The sequence below is a fragment of the Lepisma saccharinum genome, chromosome 12, assembly GCF_977018435.1.
Source record: "Lepisma saccharinum chromosome 12, izLepSacc3.1, whole genome shotgun sequence".
Classification (NCBI taxonomy): Eukaryota; Metazoa; Arthropoda; class Insecta; order Zygentoma; family Lepismatidae; genus Lepisma; species Lepisma saccharinum.
This window is the reverse complement of record NC_139240.1, coordinates 32361363-32388646: the sequence shown is the minus strand read 5'-3', so window position 1 is coordinate 32388646 and position 27284 is coordinate 32361363. Positions and strand designations below refer to the sequence as shown.

Here is a 27284-nt window from a genome sequence, read left to right as displayed (position 1 = left end):
TATTCGCAACTAAGATCTCCGCCACTGGGGTCGTCTTAATGCCTCGTCTAACTCCATTAATATTCGCAACTAAGAACTCCGCCACTGGGGTCGTCTTTATGCCTCGTCCAACTCCATTAATATTCGCAACTAAGATCTCCGCCACTGGGGTCGTCTTTATGCCTCGTCTAACTCCATTAATATTCGCAACTAAGAACTCCGCCACTGGGGTCGTCTTTATGCCTCGTCTAACTCCATTAATATTCGCAACTAAGAACACCGCCGGGGGGTCGTATTTTTGGCTCGTCTAACTCCATTAATATTTGCAAATAAGAACTCCGCCACGGGGGACGTCTTTATGCCTCGTCTAACTCCATTAATATTCGTAACTCGGAACTCCGGAACGGGGGTCGTCTTTATGCCTCGTCTAACTCCATTAATATTCGCCACTAAGAACTCCGCCGGGGGGTCGTATTTTTGGCTCTTCTAACTCCATTAATATTCGCAAATAAGAACTCTGCCACGGGGGTCGTCTTTATGTCTCGTCTAACTCCATTAATATTCGCAACTAAGAATTCCGCCACGGGAGTCGTCTTTATGCCTCGTCTAACTCCATTAATATTCGCAACTAAGAACTCCGCCACTGGGGTCGTCTTTATGCCTCGTCTAACTCCATTAATATTCGCAACTAAGAACTCCGCCACGGGGGTCGTCTATATGTCTCGTCTAACTCCATTAATATTCGCAACTAAGTACTCCGCCACGGGAGTCGTCTTTATGCCTCGTCTAACTCCATTAATATTCGCAACTAAGTACTCCGCCACGGGGGTCGTCTTTATGTCTCGTCTAACTCCATTAATATTCGCAACTAAGTACTCCGCCACGGGAGTCGTCTTTATGCCTCGTCCAACTCCATTAATATTCGCAACTAAGTACTCCGCCACGGGAGTAGTCTTCATGCCTCGTCTAACTCCATTAATATTCGCAAATAACAACTCCGCCACGGGGGTCGTCTTTATGCCTCGTCTAACTCCATTAATATTCGCAACTAAGTACTCCGCCACGGGGGTCGTCTTTATGCCTCGTCTAACTCCATTAATATTCGCAACTAAGTACTCCGCCACGGGGGTCGTCTTGATGCCTCGTCTAACTCCATTAATATTCGTAACTCGGAACTCCGCAACGGGGGTCGTCTTTATGCCTCGCCTAACTCCATTAATATTCGCAACTAAGAACTCAGCCACTCGAGTCGTCTTTAAGCCTCGTCTAACTCCACTAATATTCACAACTAAGAACTCCGCCAGGGGGTCGTATTTTTGGCTCGTCTAACTCCATTAATATTCGCAAATAAGAACTCCGCCACGGGGGTCGTCTTTATGCCTCGTCTAACTCCATTAATATTCTCAACTAAGAACTCCGCCACTGGGGTCGTCTTTATGCCTCGTCTAACTCCATTAATATTCGCAACTAAGATCTCCGCCACGGGAGTCGTCTTTATGCCTCGTCTAACTCCATTAATATTCGCAAATAACAACTCCGCCACGGGGGTCGTCTTTATGCCTCGTCTAACTCCATTAATATTCGCAACTATGTACTCCGCCACGGGGGTCGTCTTTATGCCTCGTCTAACTCCATTAATATTCGCAACTAAGTACTCCGCCACGGGGGTCGTCTTGATGCCTCGTCTAACTCCATTAATATTCGCAACTAAGATCTCCGCCACTGGGGTCGTCTTTATGCCTCGCCTAACTCCATTAATATTCGCAACTAAGAACTCCGCCACTTGGGTCGTCTTTATGCCTCGTCTAACTCCATTAATATTCGCAAATAACAACTCCGCCGGGGGGTCGTATTTTTGGCTCGTCTAACTCCATTAATATTCGCAAATAAGAACTCCGCCACGGGGGACGTCTTTATGCCTCGTCTAACTCCATTAATATTCGTAACTCGGAACTCCGCAATTGGGGTCGGCTTTATGCCTCGTCTAACTCCATTAATATTCGCAACTAAGTACTCCGCCACGGGGGATGTCTTTATGCCTCGTCTAACTCCATTAATAATCGCAACTAAGATCTCCTCCACTGGGGTCGTCTTTATACATCGTCTAACTCCATTAATATTCGCAACTAAGAACTCCGCCACTGGGGTCGTCTTTATGACTCGTCTAACTCCATTAATATTCGCAACTAAGTACTCCGCCACGGGGGTCGTTTTATGCCTCGTCTAACTCCATTAATATTCGCAACTAAGATCTCCGCCACTGGGGTCGTCTTTATGCCTCGTCTAACTCCATTAATAAAGCAACTAAGAACTCCGCCACGGGGGTCATATTTTTGGCTCGTCTAACTCCATTAATATTCGCAAATAAGAACTCCGCCACGGGGGACGTCTTTATGCCTCGTCTAACTCCATTAATATTCGTAACTCGGAACTCCGCAAAGGGGGTCGTCTTTATGCCTCGTCTAACTCCATTAAGATTCGCAACTAAGAACTCGGCAACGGGGGTCGTCTTTATGCCTCGTCTAACTCCATTAATATTCGCAACTAAGAACCCCGCCACTGGGTCGTCTTTATGCCTCGTCTAACTCCATTAATATTCGCAACTAAGATCTCCGCCACTGGGGAAGTCTTTATGCCTCGTCTAACTCCATTAATATTCGCAACTAAGAACTCCGCATCTGGGGTCGTCTTTATGCCTCGTCTAACTCCATTAATATTCGCAAATAAGAACTCCGCCACTGGGGAAGTCTTTATGCCTCGTCTAACTCCATTAATATTCGCAAATAAGAACTCCGCCACGGGGGACGTCTTTATGCCTCGTCTAACTCCATTAATATTCGTAACTCGGAACTCCGCAACGGGGGTCGTCTTTATGCCTCGTCTAACTCAATTAATATTCGCAACTAAGTACTCCGCAACGGGGGTCGTCTTAATGCCTCGTCTAACTCCATTAATATTCTCAACTAAGTACTCCGCCACGGGGGTCGTCTTTATGACTCGTCTAACTCCATTAATATTCGCAACTAAGTACTCCGCCACGGGGGTCGTCTTTATGACTCGTCTAACTCCATTAATATTCGCAACTAAGTACTCCGCAACGGGGGTCGTCTTTATGACTTGTCTAACTCCATTAATATTCGCAACTAAGTACTCCGCCACGGGGCTCGTCTTTATGCCTCGTCTAACTCCATTAATATTCGCAACTAAAAACTCCGCCACGGGTGTCGTCTTTATGCCTCGTCTAACTCCATTAATATTCGCAACTAAGTACTCCGCAACGGGGGTCGTCTTAATGCCTCGTCTAACTCCATTAATATTCGCAACTAAGTACTCCGCCACGGGGGTCGTCTTTATGACTCGTCTAACTCCATTAATATTCGCAACTAAGTACTCCGCAACGGGCGTCGTCTTTATGACTTGTCTAACTCCATTAATATTCGCAACTAAGTACTCCGCCACGGGGGTCGTCTTTATGACTCGTCTAACTCCATTAATATTCGCAACTAAGTACTCCGCCACGGAGCTCGTCTTTATGCCTCGTCTAACTCCATTAATATTCGCAACTAAAAACTCCGCCACGGGTGTCGTCTTTATGCCTCGTCTAACTCCATTAATATTCGCAACTAAGTACTCCGCAACGGGGGTCGTCTTTATGACTCGTCTAACTCCATTAATATTCGCAACTACGTACTCCGCAACGGGGGTCGTCTTTATGACTTGTCTAACTCCATTAATATTCGCAACTAAGTACTCCGCCACGGGGCTCGTCTTTATTCCTCGTCTAACTCCATTAATATTCGCAACTAAAAACTCCGCCACGGGTGTCGTCTTTATGCCTCGTCTAACTCCATTAATATTCGCAACTAAGTACTCCGCCACGGGGGTCGTCTTAATGCCTCGTCTAACTCCATTAATATTCGCAACTAAGTACTCCGCCACGGGGGTCGTCTTTATGACTCGTCTAACTCCATTAATATTCGCAACTAAGTACTCCGCAACGGGGGTCGTCTTTATGACTTGTCTAACTCCATTAATATTCGCAACTAAGTACTCCGCCACGGGGGTCGTCTTTATGACTCGTCTAACTCCATTAATATTCGTAACTCGGAACTCCGCAACGGGGCTCGTCTTTATGCCTCGTCTAACTCCATTAATATTCGCAACTAAAAACTCCGCCACGGGTGTCGTCTTTATGCCTCGTCTAACTCCATTAATATTCGCAACTAAGTACTCCGCAACGGGGGTCGTCTTTATGACTCGTCTAACTCCATTAATATTCGCAACTACGTACTCCGCAACGGGGGTCGTCTTTATGACTTGTCTAACTCCATTAATATTCGCAACTAAGTACTCCGCCACGGGGCTCGTCTTTATTCCTCGTCTAACTCCATTAATATTCGCAACTAAAAACTCCGCCACGGGTGTCGTCTTTATGCCTCGTCTAACTCCATTAATATTCGCAACTAAGTACTCCGCCACGGGGGTCGTCTTAATGCCTCGTCTAACTCCATTAATATTCGCAACTAAGTACTCCGCCACGGGGCTCGTCTTTATGTCTCGTCTAACTCCATTAATATTCGCAACTAAGAACTCCGCCACGGGTGTCGTCTTTATGCCTCGTCTAACTCCATTAATATTCGCAACTAAGTACTCCGCCACGGGGCTCGTCTTTATGCCTCGTCTAACTCCATTAATATTCGCAACTAAGAACTCCGCCACGGGTGTCGTCTTTATGCCTCGTCTAACTCCATTAATATTCGCAACTAAGTACTCCGCCACGGGGGTCGTCTTTTTGCCTCGTCTAACTCCATTAATATTCGCAACTAAGAACTCCGCCACGGGTGTCGTCTTTATGCCTCGTCTAACTCCATTAATATTCGCAACTAAGAACTCCGCCACGGGGGTCGTCTTTATGCCTCGTCTAACTCCATTAATATTCGCAACTAAGTACTCCGCCACGTTGGTCGTCTTTATGCCTCGTCTAACTCCATTAATATTCGCAACTAAAAACTCCGCCACGGGTGTCGTCTTTATGCCTCGTCTAACTCCATTAATATTCGCAGCTAAGTACTCCGCCACGGGGGTCGTCTTTTTGCCTCGTCTAACTCTCTTAATATTCGCAACTAAAAACTCCGCCACGGGTGTCGTCTTTATGCCTCGTCTAACTCCATTAATATTCGCAACTAAAAACTCCGCCACGGGTGTCGTCTTTATGCCTCGTCTAACTCCATTAATATTCGCAACTAAGTACTCCGCCACGGGGGTCGTCTTAATGCCTCGTCTAACTCCATTAATATTCGCAACTAAGTACTCCGCCACGGGGCTCGTCTTTATGCCTCGTCTAACTCCATTAATATTCGCAACTAAGAACTCCGCCACGGGTGTCGTCTTTATGCCTCGTCTAACTCCATTAATATTCGCAACTAAGTACTCCGCCAGGGGGCTCGTCTTTATGCCTCGTCTAACTCAATTAATATTCGCAACTAAGAACTCCGCCACGGGTGTCGTCTTTATGCCTCGTCTAACTCCATTAATATTCGCAACTAAGTACTCCGCCACGTGGGTCGTCTTTTTGCCTCGTCTAACTCCATTAATATTCGCAACTAAGAACTCCGCCACGGGTGTCGTCTTTATGCCTCGTCTAACTCCATTAATATTCGCAACTAAGAACTCCGCCACGGGGGTCGTCTTTATGCCTCGTCTAACTCCATTAATATTCGCAACTAAGAACTCCGCCACGGGTGTCGTCTTTATGCCTCGTCTAACTCCATTAATATTCGCAACTAAGTACTCCGCCACGGGGGTCGTCTTTTTGCCTCGTCTAACTCCATTAATATTCGCAACTAAGTACTCCGCCACGGGGCTCGTCTTTATGCCTCGTCTAACTCCATTAATATTCGCTACTAAGAACTCCGCCGGGGGGTCGTATTTTTGGCTCTTCTAACTCCATTAATATTCGCAAATAAGAACTCTGCCACGGGGATCGTCTTTATGTCTCGTCTAACTCCATTAATATTCGCAACTAAGAATTCCGCCACGGGAGTCGTCTTTATGCCTCGTCTAACTCCATTAATATTCGCAACTAAGAACTCCGCCACTGGGGTCGTCTTTATGCCTCGTCTAACTCCATTAATATTCGCAACTAAGAACTCCGCCACGGGGGTCGTCTATATGTCTCGTCTAACTCCATTAATATTCGCAACTAAGTACTCCGCCACGGGAGTCGTCTTTATGCCTCGTCTAACTCCATTAATATTCGCAACTAAGTACTCCGCCACGGGGGTCGTCTTTATGTCTCGTCTAACTCCATTAATATTCGCAACTAAGTACTCCGCCACGGGAGTCGTCTTTTTGCCTCGTCTAACTCCATTAATATTCGCAACTAAAAACTCCGCCACGGGGGTCGTCTTTATGCCTCGTCTAACTCCATTAATATTCGCAACTAAGTACTCCGCCACGGGGGTCGTCTTTATGACTCGTCTAAGTCCATTAATATTCGCAACTAAGTACTCCGCAACGGGGGTCGTCTTTATGACTTGTCTAACTCCATTAATATTCGCAACTAAGTACTCCGCCACGGGGCTCGTCTTTATGCCTCGTCTAACTCCATTAATATTCGCAACTAAAAACTCCGCAACGGGTGTCGTCTTTATGCCTCGTCTAACTCCATTAATATTCGCAACTAAGTACTCCGCCACGGGGGTCGTCTTAATGCCTCGTCTAACTCCATTAATATTCGCAACTAAGTACTCCGCCACGGGGGTCGTCTTTTTGCCTCGTCTAACTCCATTAATATTCGCAACTAAATACTCCGCCACTGGGGTCGTCTTTATACCTCGTCTAACTCCATTAATATTCGCAACTAAGATCTCCGCCACTGGGGTCGTCTTTATGCCTCGTCTAACTCCATTAATATTCGCAACTAAGATCTCCGCCACGGGAGTCGTCTTTATGCCTCGTCTAACTCCATTAATATTCGCAAATAACAACTCCGCCACGGGGGTCGTCTTTATGCCTCGTCTAACTCCATTAATATTCGCAACTAAGTACTCCGCCACGGGGGTCGTCTTTATGCCTCGTCTAACTCCATTAATATTCGCAACTAAGATCTCCGCCACGGGGGTCGTCTTTGTGCCTCGTCTAACTCCATTAATATTCGCAACTAAGAACTCCGCCACGGGGGTCGTCTTTATGCCTCGTCTAACTCCATTAATATTCGCAACTAAGATCTCCGCCACGGAGGTCGTCTTTGTGCCTCGTCTAACTCCATTAATATGCGCAACTAGGAACTCCGCCTCTTGGGTAGTCTTTATGCCTCGTCTAACTCCATTAATATTCGCAAATAAGAACTCCGCCACTGGGGAAGTCTTTATGCCTCGTCTAACTCCATTAATATTCGTAACTAGGAACTCCGCAACGGGGGTTGTCTTTATGCTTCGTATAACTCCATTAATATTCGTATCATGGAAACGAAGGCACCAGAATTAGAGCAGGATAAGCGAGAGAGTAAAATATACATGAAATAAGCAAGAAGACTTTGACTTTTAAAAAATCAAAGCCACTGCAGTAATTTGTCATTCAAATATATGGGACAGTTTAAGAATTATATTCTGAAAGTGATTAATTAAAATCATTCCACCGCTCTGGAACAAATCGACGAATGTTTCAAGCTTTTCTTTCAAATTTGAATTTCTTTCCCTCGGGAACTTCCGTCTAGAGCCGAGGGAAGATTTATACACTGCGTTCTGAACCGTAGACTTAACGTTTCAGTATCCCCCACCCTCGCTATCGTTTCATCCTTCCAAACGATATATAAACGTTACAATCCCCTCCCCCTCCCCCCGCTTAAGACGATTTCCCCTTCTTTCTTTCTTTCGCAAGATATATAGAAGTGAGCACGAAAAATATTCACGGATAATCCTAAATGGAAAAAATTGGAAAACCGCCGCTAAGAAAAAAATACTACTTTATAAATCAGAATAATGTTTTTCCAATTCCCCCTCTCCCCCCTTTCTACATGCTTTTAAGAAACGATTGTAGGGGAATGGAGGGGGGGAAAGTGTACCATTCCGCATGGAGCGACAAAACACTGTCGCAGAAAGGAATTCCGTGTTTCTTTTTACGACTTTTACGACAAGATGCTCAGCGCATACAGAGGTAATGGGCTCTACGCTGGAGAAGAGGCGTAATTTACTCTGTTGGTTGCTGCAGAGAGATTCTTCTCAAAAGATGCTTTTTTTCTCTTAATGACCGTTGCTCTTGCCTTTCTGAAGGTCAGGTCTCGTTTCTCCATTGTTATCTTCCACAACGTGCCTAAACTGTGTCTACACTCTGTCCAGGGAACCTTTGGAGCAAGCTATCGAAAACAAGTCTCTGCGCAAGTAGGACTCGAGAGAGCTCGACCAATAAACGTGTAAGAGGGTAAGTGAGTGCATGGAGAGCGAAACGCGGCTGCAGCTACCAATCGTTTGCAGCAGCGTGCACTCGCTTCATTCCCTTCTCGGCCTTGCGCCATAGATTCCCGAGACAGGTTGTAGGTTGTCTCTTCAATGAATGCACCTATTTAGAAACACATATGCAATGTGGTGAATGGGGCATACAGTATGTCTAATGAATCTGTTGCTCATAATGGTAGAGAAGGGGAGAAAGCTAGTGTGCGGATCAAAGCAATGCGAGCTGCTGCAAACGGCCGTTAGCTGCATCCGCGTTTTCCTCTCTATGCGCTCACTTCCCTTCTCACGCGTTCATTGGTTGAACCTTCTCGAATCACTACTTGCGCAGAGACTTGCTTTCGTTCGCTTGCTCCAGAGACTCCTGAGACGGAGTATAGATATACAGTGCGGTTCGAAAGTCCAGTATCACAAGAAAATTCCGTTACGAATGCATGTAGCGTAAGATGAAAATAGGAGAAAGTTGTTTGAAATGTGTTGTCTTTCAAACTAATGTGACTCAATTTTCAACGTAGCTTGCACCGTTGAGGCTGTACATTAGTAAGTAAAATGCCTTGTTGTCACACATGCTTCGTCCTTAAAGGAGGCATTTGCGTTATCTCAAAGCCCTACTGCACTAAGTACATAAAGAACTGATGACGCTAATTAGAGGCAAACTAAATGACAGCAATGTCGCTTCTAAAGACGAAGTATGTGGCACCACTGTATTTTCCGTCCTCATTGATGCTCATAGTATTGTAGAGCTTCAACGGTGCACTCTAAGTTGAAAATTCAAGCGCTTTACATAGGAAACCACATATTTTAACAACTTCCGCCCGTTTTCCCATTTCTGAACTAATAAGAAAGTTGTCGTATGGTGCCGGACTGTTCAATCACCCTATATATACACACAGGGTGATTCAGAATCCCTAATACACACTTCTAGGGGTTGTAGAGGGGAATTAGTGAATGAAGTTTTGATAAGGAACCAATGTCCGGAAACGTACCGTTTTGGTACTACACAGATGACAAGATCACATAATTTCACATCTCCCGCTTCACTGGAGTCACTACAAGAGCTGCTCGATGTGGCGACCCTGAAGTTCGTTGCAAACAGTGTACCTCCGAAGGAAGTTTGCATACACACGCTCAAAAATACCTGGTGTCTGCTGCAGCCAGAACTCGTGCAACCAGGCCTTCCTTCGACACTACAGGAGTCTCATAAACAACACTCTTCATGTTGCCCCATATGAAAAAAGGCAAGAGGAGTTAGATCCGGCGATCGTGGTGTTGGTCCACCGTGACATATCCACCTGTAGCAGCTCTTGTAGAGACGCAGGTAAAGCGGGAGATGTGAAATTATGTGATCTTGTCATCTGTGTAGTACCAAAACGGTACGTTTCCGGACATGTGTTCCTTATCAAAACTTGATCTACTAAGTCCTCTCTACAACTCCTAGAAGTGTGTAATAGGAATTCTGAATCACCCTGTATATAATAGGTATGTCAGAACCTATTTGCATATTTATATTTCTCAAAAATAAGCTTTTTGATCGACAAATACATCCACCCATCTATGATTGATTGTTTTAAATAAAAGTCTGGGTGCTTCAGTACATAGGCTATTTGCATCCCTAACATTATATGAGGTACAGCACATATCATAACTAAAATCAGCACATCCTCTGATAACAAAATCTCCTTACCTAGATTAGAAGGTGAGGCTGTAAAGGGTCACTCAGCACACATAAGGACAAAACACAGGAAAACAGACATTCCTACAGAGGATTATACTGACCCACTGTGGGATAAAATTCGAAAAAGGTGGTCATCATCAAATAACTCGAGACAGAATTGAAAAATCGTGACAATAATCGTTGCTCGGGGGTTTTTGGGGGTCGCTGATTACGAATCTGACAATATTTTTACCAAAAACAAAATGGCGGATCCAATATGGCGGCCAAAAATTCACAAATGTTGATAAATATTAATGAAAATCGTTACCCGGGGGTTTTCGGGACTGCTGATTACGGATCTGACAATATTTTTTTCCAAAAACAAAATGGCGGATCCAATATGGCGGTCTAAAATTCATAAATATTGATAAATATTAACGAAAATCGTTACTCGTGGGTTTTAAAAGTGTATAAATTTAAAAATAATTTTTTTAAAACAATTTTTATTGCAGTATACAGTTTCTACCGTGAAAATTTATTTAAGCGAAAGGTTTTATTACATATATATATATAATTTTAAAATGACAAAGGAATGTTTTTTAATTTTTATTACTAAATGATTTAAAGTAAAGAAATTATTAATACATTTAATCGCTTTCAATTTCGTAATTGCTGCCATCTCCAACATCTGATGACTCTACTTCACTTTCGGTGTCGGTATCGGTATCATTAATTATCATTTGACGTGCTTCTAGTGACAGTGATCTTTTATTTTTTGGGAGGATTTTCCGAACACTTGAAACATATGGATCGGAGCTAAGTAATAATCGATTAAATAAATCGCTCATTGTCGCTTCTCGGCTATGTTTTCTGGAGAAATCTTGTCTATATTTTTTTATTAGCTTGTTACTCGCTTCTTGCGCTTCCTCAGACATCTGACCAATTCACTTAATTTAATCGTCATAAACGATATCAGCATTAATATTTATTTTTAAATAATGTAATTAGTCCAAACGTTTCCTTCAGTAAATTTGAATATAATTATTTCAATTTATTATTTGATTATAAATAATTATAATCAAAATTAATATTTATCAACATTTGTGAATTTTTGGCCGCCATATTGGATCCGCCATTTTGTTTTTGGGAAAAATATTGTCAGATTCGTAATCAGCGGTCCCGAAAACCCCCGGGTAACAATTTTCGTTAATATTTATCAACATTTGTGAATTTTTGGCCGCCATATTGGATCCGCCATTTTGTTTTTGGGAAAAATATTGTCAGATTCGTAATCAGCGACCTCAAAAACCCCCGAGTATCCATTCTCAACAACATTCATTAATATCTAACCGATTTTCCACCCACGTACGTTCTCTTTATATTTTGTTGTTGACTGCACATTGTTTAAAGAATTAGTCTTAATACTAGGGTAGCAGGTTGTAGCAGCCAATTCTTTGAAATATCGAAAGTTAAGGGTTCAACAAACATTTTCCAGTGAGAATCATCGATCGAGTGAAGTCGAGTGGTTAACTTTTTGCTCAATGTTTATAAAAATGTTCTCAATAAAATGAAAAAAAAACATGAGTGTCTTTAATTATTAATAACTAATTTACAGTTAATTATGAATAAACTTGGATTTAATTATCGTATTACACATACCTTGCAGAAAAGAATCCGAAACAATTTATACTAATATCATATATTATGCCGATAATAGCGCACTATTTCTCCGGCACTTTATATACACGCTGTATTTTTGTTAGATGCGTCCGCTTGCACGTTGAACTTTGAAATGACCTGACTCACTGCTGAGTGGCATCAAACACTTGAAAACCGGTTTTCCTTGTGTTTTGGGGTTCCAACTAACGGTCGGTACACAAGGCAACGTTAAACTGGGACTTTCGATTTTTCCCCAATGGCCAGCTTTTTTCGATTCTATCCCACTGTGTGACCGTAGGTTCAGGACTCAGAGCTTCTTTGGAATACACTATTGCAGTTAACGGGGTGTACTCCGTCGACATTTAAGTGTCTTCAGAAAGTGTTACCCCACATATCCATCTTAACGTAATTCGTAATATATCAAAATGCATTGGCGGCGATTATGGAGGGCGAGGGGGCAGTTGCCCCCTCATTTTGCCACTTTTTCACCGCACTGTTAAACCTTATCTACCAAGAGAAAGTAAAGTATCCTTGCGCCCACCCCCAGTTTTGGAACCCAATCGCCGCCACTGTCGAAATGTATTACATCTTAATTACTAAATTCGACTTGAGTATTTTATGTGAAACTAGGAGATAGGTTTCAAGATATTTCATAATCAATATAAAACATCCTTGTAGCTTTCATCTTTGGAAAAATGAATGAATTAATTAATTAGTGTTTTAAGTCCACTTTATGCACAGTAAGGCTAATTGGGACTGGACCTACAGATTTAAGTGGGATCCGAACCACTATGTGCCTCCAACGGGTATCGAACCCTGGACCCCTTGATTACAAGGCAAGAACGCTACCACTGCGCCATCGAGGAGGCCCTCATCCTTGGAAAAAGACGAATACGATAGTATTCCGTTTGAATACGAGACGTTACCCCACACTTCATTCATGAGAAGCTACCGTATGAACTGTTTATTTCTCTAGCTGAAATTACCTGAGATCGGCTACGTGTTTACAGGGAAATCATAGGAGGGTTTCTACTTCCAGTAGACCGAAGATAGCGAAACTTAAATTGATAACAATTATTGAATTTGGACGACATTGACTAATGTTAAACTAATTAATAATCACATTATAATTGCTTTAAACACTTTCGAATTAATTACTTTCTACTTTTCTTTACTTTTCTTGAATTTTTAGGTGCGTCAGCACTTAGGCTCTTTTGCAACCGACACATTATACGGGGTCCAACCCCTTATCATAACTAAAATAGCATAATAGCAGAGTCAGGTTACTAAAATATTAAAACATTCTGGCTTACGTTAAAAGCTGAGGCTGTAAACGAGCACTCAGCACACACGACAAAAAACAGGACAACACACACAAAATTATACTGGCCATAGTGCCAGTCGCCAGAGCCTCGTTAGTCTGCAAAATACAGTCCAGGGTGTACTACGTGGAAGTGAGGTTGACAATTGGGCGCTTTTAGGTCCATCTCAACGTTATCCCTCCATCTTCGTCTTGGTCTTCCTACTGTTTTCTTCTTACCATCAGGTTTCCCAACGACAATTCTGTAAACTCTTGTTTCCTCTCCCATTCGTGCCGCATGGCCTGCCCACCTAAGTCTTCTTGATTTAATCATTTTAATAATATCTGAACATGAATACAAATTATGTAGTTCTAAATTATGTAATGTTCTCCACTCACCTGTCTCCTCATCCTTTTTAGGCCCAAATATTTTCCTTATTTTTAAATACTCTGAATTTATGTTCCTCTTTCAATGTAAGGGACCACGTTTCACATCCATATAATATTACAGGCACAATTACTGTTTTGTATATTTTAACTTTTCGTTTCTTAGATATTAAACTGGAAGATCACACGAGTTTTATTATTTTGAAATTTTTATTGCTATTTCCAAGTTGCTTCTTAACATAATTAATGCTGATATAGTTATTCCGAAGAAATGAATAAAATAAAATACCTAATTATATATAAAGAATATAACCATTTATTATGTACGTGAGCTACCTCTAAACTATATTTTCAAAGTGATTTGAAGTATTAAAGTAATTTTATCAAATGTTGATACGATTATTCAATTTTTATGCAAAATGTTTATTAAACTAATGATAGGGGTTTGGAATCATAAAACCATTCCTTTATAATCCCAGAAATTTAGAAAGTTTACGTACAAACAAAGTCCAGCCTAAGTAGTTTATGTTGGGGCCAACTTGATCTATCTGTCTACGAAATTTTAACCATCTATCTCCAGCAGTTTTTGAGATATGGGCAATTTCTCTCACTACCAATAGTTACTGAATCTGGTTACAACAGCGTTACTCTGGCACCCTTGTTTTATCCTTAGCTTGCAGCACTGCCTGGAGGTGGAAGGGCAGCGTATCTTGGCGGAGACTTCATTATGCGGAATGCCCGCTTCGTAATATAGTCCACGGGTGAAGCTAATCTTTTTCCCATCATGCACTCGCCCGCCGAGAAGCGCCGTGCAATTAAGTTTCCGTTTTACGATGTTTTTATGATTCATAACGAAAGAGGGTGGGAAAGTCGAGGGGTGGGGGAAATGCAATAAGGGGAAACGGCGGGAGGAACACTGTAACGTTTTTCAACAGGTGGAATTTCGCAGATCTGCCGCAAGGAGGCTGCACTGGCGAGCTGCGAAGGGAAACTGCCGATTGTGGAAAGGTTTAGTGGCGTGTTCGGGAGATTATGAACTATTTTTAGTGCTAAAAGGATATGTGCGCGTACTAATAATGTTCATCGTGCGAAATCTGTACGTGGAGGCAGATTGCTTCCAGTTATGAAGTGTAATTTGCGCATTGCGAACATAATACATTTTTTTTAAGCTGTGGATTCAGATGCTGTTTTCACAAACAGATTCCGGATAGTCTCTTAACGAAGGCCAGGCATGCTTCTTTCCAACTTTTCATCCCCTTTGCCGACCTCCGTGGCGGTCCGGTTAGCATAGCGCGCTACAAGGCTAGGGTATCCGTGTTCGAATCCCGGCCTGAGCATGGGTGCTGTTTGTGAGTGTCCCTTCATGAATTTCATCATATCATCACTTATCCTCTTCGTCGCGATTAGCAAAAAGTGGCAGAAAAAGTGGCGCTGAATAACAAAAATCAAATCTGCATCCCCTTTATTGACACCCGTAGCCCGCTCACCGTATCTGTCGGGTTAAGCCTGTGGTTAAAATTCGCGGCGTTGCTATATTTTTAGTATATTTTCTTTACAAAAAATCCAAACAAAAGAACTCGAAATCTGATAAGCTTCTATATAATACACTACCTTTAAATATTTATTGTGCCGCTCGACCGCGCCCTGTGTATCGGCTGGATTCACGCCGCTTGCCGACGAAATCGGGTGAACGTACTCATCCCCTCAACTCAGGCATGTAGCTTTCCAAGCCGAGATGTCGTCAAGTTTGCCTTCGATATGCAACACTGCGGAACACTGTATAAAGCCTACTATGATCAACAACAACAAATGCATATTAAGATAACAATGGTATTATTATAGTCTGTCTGCCTGTCTCTCACGTCAGCCATTTCAGGAAATTAGGTTCCCATTCACATCTTAATGGAATAGCACTTATCAAAATATGTTATTTTTCTAAATTTCAAGCAAATTCTAACCGTATATATTTACTTCCAAATATACGTACATTATCAAGAATTGACATAACATAATATAATTGTTTCTAAGTGGTTTTATTTATTATAGTACAGAACTGACAGCAATAGGAAATAATTCTCCTCTAGATGCTTATCTTCTCGCTTCTGGGAAATTCACCCCACTTCCAAGGTATGCATATCGCTTTGGGCATTTCAGGACTACCCAACGAAAGTTTAAACATGTCATAAACCTGCCACCTTGACATGCCTGGCACCAGGAACGTACAGATTGCCCACCGACATTTAATACAAGAAATGTTTATTTTCCTCTTCATCTATTGTTTACAATAGGAATTAACGTAACAAATTATTGACTTTTGTACAGTGTATTAAATATATAAAACAGATGTTCAATGTCGCAGCAGAAACTGATTTGCCGGAACGGAGTTCCGATGCGTTCCGGCTCATTTTAAACCCTGAGAGTATTAGTATTACAGTTATGATTGTTGTTATGCAATGACTATTATAGACTCATAGATATGAACCAATTTCATTCCACAATATTATTATTATTATTATTATTATTATTATTATAGTCTCCAACTATTTTATTTATGAAAATAAAATCCAAGTGTGCGACAGTCATAAAGACTTAGGAATAGTAATAGACTCCTCTCTCATATTTGATGAGCACATTTCAGAAATTTGCAAAAGAGCAAAGAGAATGCTTGGTTATATATTTTTCTCATGGAAAGTTTTTAAAAAGGAAGACACTTTAATATTCCTGTATAAAACGATAGTTCGTCCTATTCTTGAATATGCAAGTGAATTATGGTTTCTGACTCCAACCAGTCACCTTCAAAAAGTTGAATCAGTTCAAAAACTTTTTATCAGGTTATTATGCACAAAGTTTAAAAAAAATTACTATGACCAACATTACTCTGAATGGTTATCACAGTTGAATATGTTTTCTTTAGAAGAAAGAAGAAAAATGAAAACGATAAATTTTGTAGAGAAGATATTAAATTTCCAAGTTGACAGTGAATACTTTTTGAATAATATAGCTTATAAAATTCCAAGATATTCCCATAGGTATATCTCAATTCTCACATGCCTAAACAAGGCAAGAGGTTTAGTAGCTGATCTTGTTAAAACCTATAATTTGAATTTATGTTGATGTATAAGATTGTAGGATCCACTGTTATATTTCATAATAATGTATTCAATTTTTTAATTTTGTATAACATTGTGGTTGTTTAATCATTATGATCACTTCAATCAATATGATTATTATTATTATTAGAACAATACACAGTTAATTGCACAATATTATATAACAGTAAACAATTATTAGTATCAGAGATATAATAGATCTCGTTGAAAACTGTAACTTGAAGTGTAAATATGCTAACTTGTTATGTTATTCTACAGCTTATGTATTTTATTCGTGTAACTTTGTACTTTTGTATTTGACTTAGTGCTGTGTTAGGTTTCATACTGTGCTCAACACTTAAAATAAACGATTATTATTATTATTATTATTATTATTATTATTATATCCTTGGGAAGATTCTTCTACTCGATCACACAAGATGAGTGAATCTAGCACGACTCTTTTTCATAATTTGTTTTCACATTTCCTGTAGTTGGTGTACTAAAATTGAAATGCATAGTTATTCTAGTTTGTTACTAAATTTTACACACAAAAGTTAGGCGAAATTTTAGTCCTAAAGTTTGTTGTGTGACCTGCCCTCTCACATAAAACTACAATTTTTTTAAATTTTGTAACTTTGAAATCATCTATTCCTTGAATTAAATAGTAGAATGAGAAAGCATAACCTTGTTACTGTATTTTACACTATTTTTTCAACATAATGCAGTTTTTACTTTGGTTATTCATCTCTTCATTTTTCTTATTAACAATAACTTTTCGTATTTTTTTTGGTAACTTGAAATGAAGTACGTCAATTTCCATGGGTGTACAAGGACCGGTTCAAATCCCCTTCCCGACGCCCATAATTCACGCTAATATAATTTTTCTTTCGAGCCCAGCAATTTCCCTGTACTCAATCTTCATCTATTGGAATAAAAATGAAGCAAAAAATACTAAATGAAAGTTATCAGTACTGCTTATATTTTTGTTTCGAGGATTTCAATTATTTTCTGTAAACTCATGGAAAATAAATTACAGTAGTTACATGAACGTGTCCACTTGTTGATCAATTCTGATCCACCTGAAGATGGTTTTAGCTTGGCAGGCCATTATTAATTACAACAAATTGTTTTCATTCAATTCTTTTTGCATAAGAACCTGATAAGTTGGAATAACAACGACATAATAATTACGAATAGAGGAAACGGCACATATTGTGTTGAACCCTTTTGTTCTCCTGATAACTTCGTAACAAAGGAGTACAGGCCACATTGGTTAAATTATATAAAATCTGATTCACGTTAACATCTCCTCGGTCACACACAAAGTTATTATTAAGAAAACTGCTGTAGACATTTCTATAAAGTGCTAGTCACAACATGTGTGACATCATCTGAGTAGCACTTTCCTTAATAGTATCCATTCTTTTTCTTTCATGCTTCATTGCACCCTTCCTTCCATGACACCTTCTTATCTTACGTATCTAAAACTCTGCAAGTGGTTTTCCTTATGTGCTAACTCTCCCTTCTTTATTGCTTTCGGCTCATCTTTCCAAACTGCACGAACGCACAATAGCGTTTCGGCATGTGGCCCCTTAGCAACCAACCTAGCAACCGGTTGTATAAACCCAACATGGCCGCACCCATGCGCGGGACTAGCAGACGACCCCACCAGCGTATAGAACTCACCGCGAGGATCTTCTCAGAAGGGACGTTTCGTAGGATGTCACGTGCCAGTTCCGACGATGAGAAATGCAAGGACGAAATGTTTCACGAGAGTGACGATAGATGGCAGCAAGCCATATAAAGAGGAGCAGAGTTAATTGTAGAAACCAGGAGCGGAGAAGAGTGATTTATATGTTATAGTAAATGCAAAATACATTAAGGAATTTATAGAAATTATAGAAGAAGTGAATAAAATGTTGTAAATAATCAATTAAGATAATTAAGAATATGCTCGTATATGAAACAATTAGGAAAGTTAATAAGTGAGCAAATGAATTCAGAATTGTATCCTTTTTGGTCCTAGCGATCAAAATTTGATTTAATACCTCTGACGAGGAGTTCAGTTCTTGTGGTTGTCCGTCCCTCGGTGGCGCAGTGTCAAAATTAGACGCCCCGAAGCACTTACGGTTGCGCTCCTTATTAGACGCACTGGGCCATATGTAGCGCTTGTTGTTAGCGATCCTGGGCTATTCCCCTTTTGGTCGTTACATAGGAGGTGGCGCTACGTCAGTTTAAACGCCCCTAATCTTTCTATAAGTATAGCTTGTGTTGCTGTATAATGCAAAAAACGGGGAAAGCGAGCACATATATAATTACGCTTTAAAAGGAAAGAAAAAATAGAAGAAAGGAAAGAAGGAGAAGCCTTTTCACTAATCAACGATAGAAAGGAAATATAAGCCTCTTCCTAAAATAGAAGGAAGAAAAGAAGAAGCCTTTTCCCAAATCAAAGATAGGAAGGAAGAAGAAGCCTTTTCCCAAAATAGAAGAAAGAAAAGAAAAAGAAGAATTTTCACTAATCAAGGATATAAAGGAAGAAGAAGCCTTCTCCCAAAATTAGAAGAAAAGAAGAAGCCTTTCTTATTGGAAGAATAATCTATTTCTATTTGAAGAAGGTGGAGAAGATTTCCTTTTAATTATACATATATATGTATAAGAAAACTGTATATATTCAAAATTTGTAATTTGTGTAACAGTGTCATGCATGACATATTTTTAGGACACTTGGTGTAGAGCTGGTATAACAGCTAAAACCAATAAAGTATGAATATGAATATGAATTATACATATATATAAGAAGAATATAACCGACGTAAATTTGGAATCAACATATATATATTTCAATGTATATACAAGCTTCGCTATATATTTTCTCTGTATTGTAAACAGTTTTCAGAATATAGATCCGCATTTAACTATATCCTCTTGGCTATAAAACTCTATCTTATTTGGAATTCTCGAATAAAGAACCTATCCCCTGAGATTATGATACTTCTATAGCCGTTGTAAATAACATTTAAGTACCGTGCCCTAAGGGAGGCGTAGCAAGGAACGGGAAAATTTTCAGAGAGAAACGACTTTTGTGTTGCGGGTGAGGTTGTTAGGGGTGTAGGTGTATGTAGGGTATTTTGAGGTGTAAGAGGGATTTTTTTTGCATTGTTAGGGGAATTTCAGGCGGTCAGAATCCCCGAGGCTGCATGGTTTGTGCATCGCCTTGCATTTCCTTTTCCTCCTGTGGTGTACTTCGCAGTATAACAAAGCCAGCTGTAAATGCATTAGTTTGCTTCTGAAAGATCTTATGCTTCAGAGAGAACTACATTATTTTGTTATCATTCAATTGCAAAATAACACTCAACATGGGAGCGGAAGGAAAGTTTGTTTGTTTGAATTGTTGCTTTACGTCCACTTTATGCACGTAAAGGCTAATCGGGATTGAACCTACAGTGTGTGGTTATTACAAGGAGACCACGTTACCAGTTCGCCGTTGGGTAGGCCCCGAGGAGAAAAGTAAAGCGAGTGAAACAAACCGGCAACTTTCTGTCGTCGAAGGCTTCGAGAAGCTTAAAAGAAGAAAAGAAGACAAGATGTACATCACACTTCGAACTGTGGAAGCCTTTGTTAAACAATCATTACATTGGAGTGAATGGAAGAAATAATGCTATCTTTCTATTTAGAAGTGCTTTTTTATAGAAAGTGTCGTGAGTGAATACTGTGAACATTTACTACGCACCATCTGTGCGTGGAAAATCATGAATGTTAATGAAACTGAAAAGTGAATTTAAGAGAACAATTTTTGAAAATTTTATTATGTGAGAGAGAAAAGTTCGAAATTTGTTTGTGTTCAAAGATCCTTCAATAAACATTTCATATTTAGTGACCGATGAAATGAAATAGTTTTCCAAAATTTGGTAATTTCTCAAAAAGGTAAGCCTTTAATTTATTTCTTCTTGTCATTAAAACTAAAATTTGCTTTAATTTGCCATAATTATAGCAATGTGAAAATCTTATGCATAGAAGAAACCGTAAAAATGCATGTAAAAATAACATCGATTTTAAATTAATAACACCGAATTTTGCTTTAAACAGCAAAAAATAATAATTGGGCCATATTTCTACAGGCATCATCTGAATCTCTCGTGAAATAAACCTAAAGGTTCAGTTTCTCCAAATTTACTAATGCATATTACATCATAAAGTATAATATTGTATCTGTTCGCTTGATAGGTAATACTGTGCGATTTATAAAGTAAAGAAAAATATTATTTACTACGTGATTACTGGTTACGAGGGTCACTATTTATATTTTGAGCCTTGGCAACACTGATTGAAGTTAGGCACGATTTGACGTTTGCACGGAATCGTCTGGCATTATTGACAATAACGTACTTCGAATGTTTTGTCAATAGCTTCATTTGTGTTGTTTATGTTGCCTTGGAGATTCCGCAACAACAATAAAATGGAATTAACTCGTGAACATTTTCGTGCGATGATTTTTTACGATTTTCGATGTGGATTATCAAGACAAGAGTGCATCGATCAACTTACTTCCACATTTGGCGATGAAGCCCCATCCTTTGCCACTGTGAAACGCTGGTATAACGAATTTAATCGTGGCCGCCATTCGCTCACCGACGAGATTCGCGAAGGTCGTCCAAAATCAGTTGTTGTTCAAGAAAACATTGATGCTGTGCAAAACCTAATACTGCAAGATCGTCATGTGACATACTGTGAGATTGAGGCAACCATAGGCATTAGTTCCACCAGCATATATAAAATATTACATGATCATTTAGCTGTGAGAGAGGTATGTTCTCGTTGGATCCCACACAATTTGACAAAAACTCAAAAAGACGCTCGCGTCAATTGGTGCAAACAAATGCTCAATAAATACAATCGTGGTGCTTTAAAACACGTATATAAGATTGTAACAGGTGACGAATCATGGATATATGCATATGAGCCGGAACGTAAACAGCAGTCGACTGTATGGGTGTTTCAAGATGAACCCAATCCAACAAAAGTTGTTTGCGCTCGAAGCACATCGAAACAAATGGTGGCCTGTTTTTTCGGGAAAACTGCTCATGCGGCAACTGTGCTTTTAGAGGAACGTAGAACGGTCAACTCTGAATGGTACACAACAATTTGTTTGCCAGAGGTCTTCGGTCAAATACGGAAAACAAACAAACGCCGTCGGATCATTCTTCATCAAGACAATGCCGGCTGTCACACATCTCGTCTAACAACCGACTTTATGAACAGTCAAAAAATCGAATTGATGGGTCATCCGCCGTACAGTCCTGATTTGGCACCCAATGACTTCTTCTTGTTCCCGAATGTCAAGAATAAATTGCGTGGACAACGATTTTCGTCGGCGGAAGACGCCGTTGATGCGTTCAAAAAAAATATTATGGAGGTGTCTCAAGAAGATTGGAATAACTGCTTTGACAAATGGTTCGAACGAATGCAAAAGTGTATTGACCATAAAGGAGAATACTTGGAAAAACAATAAAGCAGTTTTCAATGCCAAATTCCTGTTTTTTTCATTGTTAGGCTCAAAATATAAATAGTGACCCTCGTATTATAGTAAACAATATCACGCTGGGGAAAGAGAGAGACGGAGAGCATCTCAAATGAAATGAAGTATCTTAAGTTTTTTAAACACTGATATTATTTGCATTATTTTAATAGTATCTACATTTTATAACTTTGAGGACACATTAGGGGTTACCCTCGGCACTCACCGTAAGCATGTCATTGTTATTGACTTCCTTGCGGATGGATGTGTCGTTTTGAAGAATTATTTTTATTTGCTTCTTTGTAGTATGCTAAGGTGATAAGTTATAAACCGATAAGTGAGTTGTGTATTGATAAATTATGTTATTAGTGTTGTTATAATGCCGCAACGTAAGACCAGTAATGATTGATTTTGTTTATTTTACTTCACATTTCTGCCAGTTTTGGCTAATCGCGAAGATGAAGATGAGCGATGATATGATGAAATTGATGAAGGGACATTCGCAAAGAACACCAATGACCAAGCCAGGATTCGAACCCAGGACCCCTGCGTCGTAGGGCGCTCTGATAACCATCCGCCACGGAGGGCTGGAAGATTCTTACTTGAAAACATGCTCGTGCGTATATACGAGTTTTAGTAAACTATCATAAAATATGTGAAAGAAAGTGGGTTAGTACCAGAAAAGCTTATCTGCAATTGCCTTGAACTATCTTTCCACTCTCTTGTTAAACAGTAACGATGGCTCACTAACTTTTGTTTGTGTGTGTACCACAACAGACGTTCAAGATGTAGTGAAATTGTCTTCTGATGCGCACCACGGGACAACACTGTGTGGCTCGACTGGACCTTTAGCATGCAAATGGGCGAATGTTTTCAAATTTTCCTCTCCATTCGAAAAACTTCTCGGATATTTCAAAATATGAAACATTACATCAGCTTAGACTTCCTTCTAGAGCATTGACATGAATTTTCATGTATTTTTCTTTCATTGTTGTCTAGATATTATCAATAGTTTAATAGACTTATGTAATCACAAAACTATCACTTAATTTACCTATAACATAACTGAATAAATTCGTTTATCACTAACAAAAAAGGTAAAGTGTTCCCCTGTGCCTAACACCACGCCATGAAGACGTATAGGGGGTGTGGGGGTAACGCCCCACACTTTCTTGATCCGGTCGTAAGTGGTGGTGATGTGATCAGCATCACGCCCCTAACCGTCTTTACCCCCCCCCCCTGGGCGCTGGGGCCGCTTCCAACTTTAGACACGTTCCCGGATTTGAACCGGTCGGGGATGGAACCCGGGACCTTTAGCATGGTAGTCAGACGCGTTACCGACTGAGCTACCGCGGTCTAACTAACATGCACTAGTAATTTATGAACACCTTCTACTTACTTGCCCACTGGATTCATAATGTAAATTACTTTGGGAAAAGGAATTCAATAATTCGAAATACTTAAAAGTTACCTTAAATATACATAAATATGAGTCTGGTATTGGGATTGCAATACACAAAAATTGTTCACAAAATACACCTATAAATATATAAAATATATATAAATATTAAAGTTGAGGTTACTCACCTATACTGAAGAGTAACAAAACAAAAGAGAGCGCAATCATATTAATAGTGATAGGGGCGACATCTATGAACAGTCATTTTCATTAGTGCTCCACAGGGTGCTTCCTGCAAAGATAAAACAGAAATATTACTTCCAATGACCTGCAATAGCGGATAGTAGTCGTTCATATATGTATACGTTTTATTTCATAGCTAAGAACGAGACAAGAAGGTTATATGCACTTCACAGTTCACCTCACATGTAGCCATTTTACATTCTTATTACCTAGTTTTATTTCTCTCTTCGTGCAATTTTTTGTTTGCAATTTTTAGAATAATGTTCATTGAGCTTCGTGTTTTATTAATATTCATTACATGCATTGAAGCGATAGCGTAAACATACTATGGGAATATTTCTTATGTTGATTTTTAAACCTTATATGTGCATAGATATCGAGCTCGCAATTCAGACGTGTCTTTATCTCACTTAAAAATTTATATTCTTTATTCATAATTCAAGATATGTAAAACAAAAAACAGAAATGTCGATATTTTTCGTACAATTTCAATTTTCGCCGAAAGTTGGGTCTGAATTTCCCTTCACCAAGGGAAATTTCCAGTAATTTCCATTGAAAATTTCCAACACTGCCTCTGCCAAGTGCGGCACAGCAAGCAGGAAGGAACGAGCAGTTTTCTCATGCCAACGTAGTTTGCAGCAGCGGAGCTGACCCGCGGGTCGCGTGGTTTTGAAATGGCCACCCGACCACTTTTCCTTCGGCTCCTTCGCCCTACCCCCGCCCCATGGAATAGCCTAATCTCCTGAATAGCAGATTTTGTCATGTAGTGGAATATGGGCGTGCATTATCGTGTTGCAGCAGCACTTGATGCAGTCTTCCTGACCTACTTGCTGATTTGTGTTTCTGCTCTTACAGCGTGTAGACCCCCTCAATGACGCAGTGGTAGCGTCGTCGCCTTGTAATCAAGAGGACCTGTGTTAGATAACCGGTGGAGGCACATAGTGATTCGGATCCCACTTTAAACTGTAGGTGCAGTCCCAATTAGCCTTACTGTGCATAAAGTGTACTTAAAACACCAACTCAATCAATCTTAAAGCGTGCGGTATCCTGAATAATACCATGAAATGCAAATGTCGCACGATGATTGAATGGTCACAATTTATCACATTTGCCAATTCTCTGGTCGACTGACGTGAATTAAAGCGTTGAAAGGTCTTCATTAATGTCAGATGGTCTTCCTGAACGTGGACAATCACTCAAGTTAAAATTGCCCTCTTTGAACTGACAAAACAATTTTCTTTCCCTGCTTTCCTTGATGGCATTATTCCCGTACACGTCACAAATGTTTCAAGCTTCCTTTTCTCCTCTGTTAAACTCAAGACAGAAGTGTTCGTTTTTTGAAATCTACAAAATTCAATGCGTATTCATAAGCACAACAATGCCACTCCAATTGACGAACGATAGACAAACTCCTAGAGTGCGCGTCAAATCTCCTGCATATGGCGATAGCCAGTATCATCGCACTGCAACGGTGCCATGTCGAAATCTCACACGGAAAAGAGACAGCGTGGTTGAGCGAAACGCCTTGTCACAGAACTAGGCAACGCCGCACGTCTGTGATTCGCTCGTGCTGTTCAGCCGTTCAAGGTCATATTCAGGAGATTTGACGAGCACTTTAGCACCGCAGTGTTGCCATACCAAACACAAACGCTACGTATTTATGCATCAACCAAACAGTCCTAAATTTCTCAACGGAACTGAACAAATTAGATATTATATTACGTGCGTGTGTCAAGAACTGTTATGCTGATGTTGAATCAGACGAGGCTAGATTCCCTGCTGGATTTACTACTTGGACTCGGACTAGTTGTGCGGTACTTTCTCGCCTGCAAGTTTTCGCCTCACATGATATCTGTTGCCTTACCTGTAGGTAGACTTTTTATTCCTGTAAGGCATTGCGCAGAACAGACAACGAGCGACTTGAGGAAGAACGCTGTTGGAGAATATCCATGTCTGCTCTTTTCCTTACAACTGCCAAAATCACAGGTTTAAGATGAGAAAGAAAAGTATGGGCTATAAATTGGATCAAAAGAAGAAATGGTAATAACGTTATTCTCAGAAAGCTTTTTAATTATCGCTGATACGTATTCATACATGAGATTTTCATTATCAACAATAACATCTGTTGTACAAATCTCATTGTTACGAATAAATTAATAAACATGAATGCACTTCATTTATGATAATTGTTCTTATCGAGCAACGATCAAAAATATTCGCACAAACAAAACTACAGAAAACAGATAAAAACTGATTTTGCTTACCAAACTCACGGATTATCTTAGCATGAACAAACGTTCGCCCTGATTGGTTGTTACCACACCATGAAGCAGAGAAGGAAGTTGTAATTAGAACACGGTCTACACTCTGTCCCTACTACCTGTGGAGTTCATGAACGAAAACAAGTCTCTGTGCCAGACGGCTCCACCAATGAACACGTGAGAGGGAATGGGATTGTGTGGAAAGGGAAAGCGACTGCATTACCAACCTTCCCAGCAGAGTGTACTGTTTTGCTCGGCCCACTCGATTTCCCCCCTTCTCTGCAGCTATGCGCGGCCATGCTCCAGAGATTGCTAGGACAGGGTATAGTGGTCAAAACCAATCTAGCAGCCATCATTCCTAGCCTCGTACCAAGTTCAGCGCAACAAAGACATTCGGTCTTTAGGAGGTTGAAATATACATTAAATAACCGGAAAAGTAGTATAAAACATCTAAACGGTGTTCCGAATTTGAATTGAGTGCTATTGTTTTGTTTCGAGGTTGGCAGACCTGTTGTCATGCCGATTAATGTAGCCTCAATTGTTTTCACTAGTTTGTTGTGGTTTCCTTCCGAAAATCCTCGAATAATCCAGGAGCGTGAAATCCATCCATCCGCTGAGAACGACTGTGTGGTGTGGGTTTTGGCAGGTGGAGGTGATCTTACACCCTGTGATTTCTTCTTATGGGGGGGTTGTGAAATAACAGGTGTACGCCAACAAACCACGAACCCTCTTGGAACTGAGGGCGGGAATCATACGCGTGATTGGAGACATCGGGACAGACATCTGCGAGAGGGTTATCAATAATTTTGTGGAGCGTATAAATGCATGTAGATTCAGTAGGGGTGGGCATATGCGTCACATTGTCTTTCATACGTAAATGGGAGATATTACTGCTTACATATATGTGAAACTTAACTATTTTCATGATATTTTCCCTATTTTTATTCAATTTTCTAATTCGGCGTCTTATGCGGAACGCCCTATATAATAAGACCGTGATTGTTATGCGTTTGTCATTTTGTGAATGCATTTGTAAGCTATTCATAGCTGGGGCTGGCACGCCTGCCTTGCGCACGGGACGCTGGGAAACAGTTACACAAGATGGCGGCACCTTACAGGAGTGCTCCAAGCTGGAGCAGCGAAGTGTCGTGAGATTCTTTCTAAATGAAGGCATGAAACAGATAGAAATTCATCGCCGCATGACAGTTCAGTACGGCGAGAACTGTATGAGTCGATCACAAGTGTACGAGTGGGCTGAGAAGTTCAAACAGGGCATAACCAGTGTTGAAGATTCTCCGCGTCCAGGTCGCTCTGTCACTGCAGTCACCGAAAGCAACATTGCTCA

The 27284-nt window shown here is 40.4% G+C and overlaps 1 protein-coding gene across 1 annotated transcript in view; it reads right to left on the bottom strand.

The window, feature by feature from the left end:
• Nucleotides 1-23721, bottom strand: part of Dscam3 (Down syndrome cell adhesion molecule 3) — an 823298-nt gene extending 799577 nt beyond the window's left edge. The window contains exon 1 of the mRNA XM_083132903.1: nt 23624-23721. Within this exon, the coding sequence (XP_082989029.1) occupies nt 23624-23663 (40 nt within the window). The 5' untranslated portion in view covers nt 23664-23721. The remainder of the gene's footprint in view (nt 1-23623) is intronic.
• Between the last annotated feature and the right edge of the window lie 3563 nt (nt 23722-27284).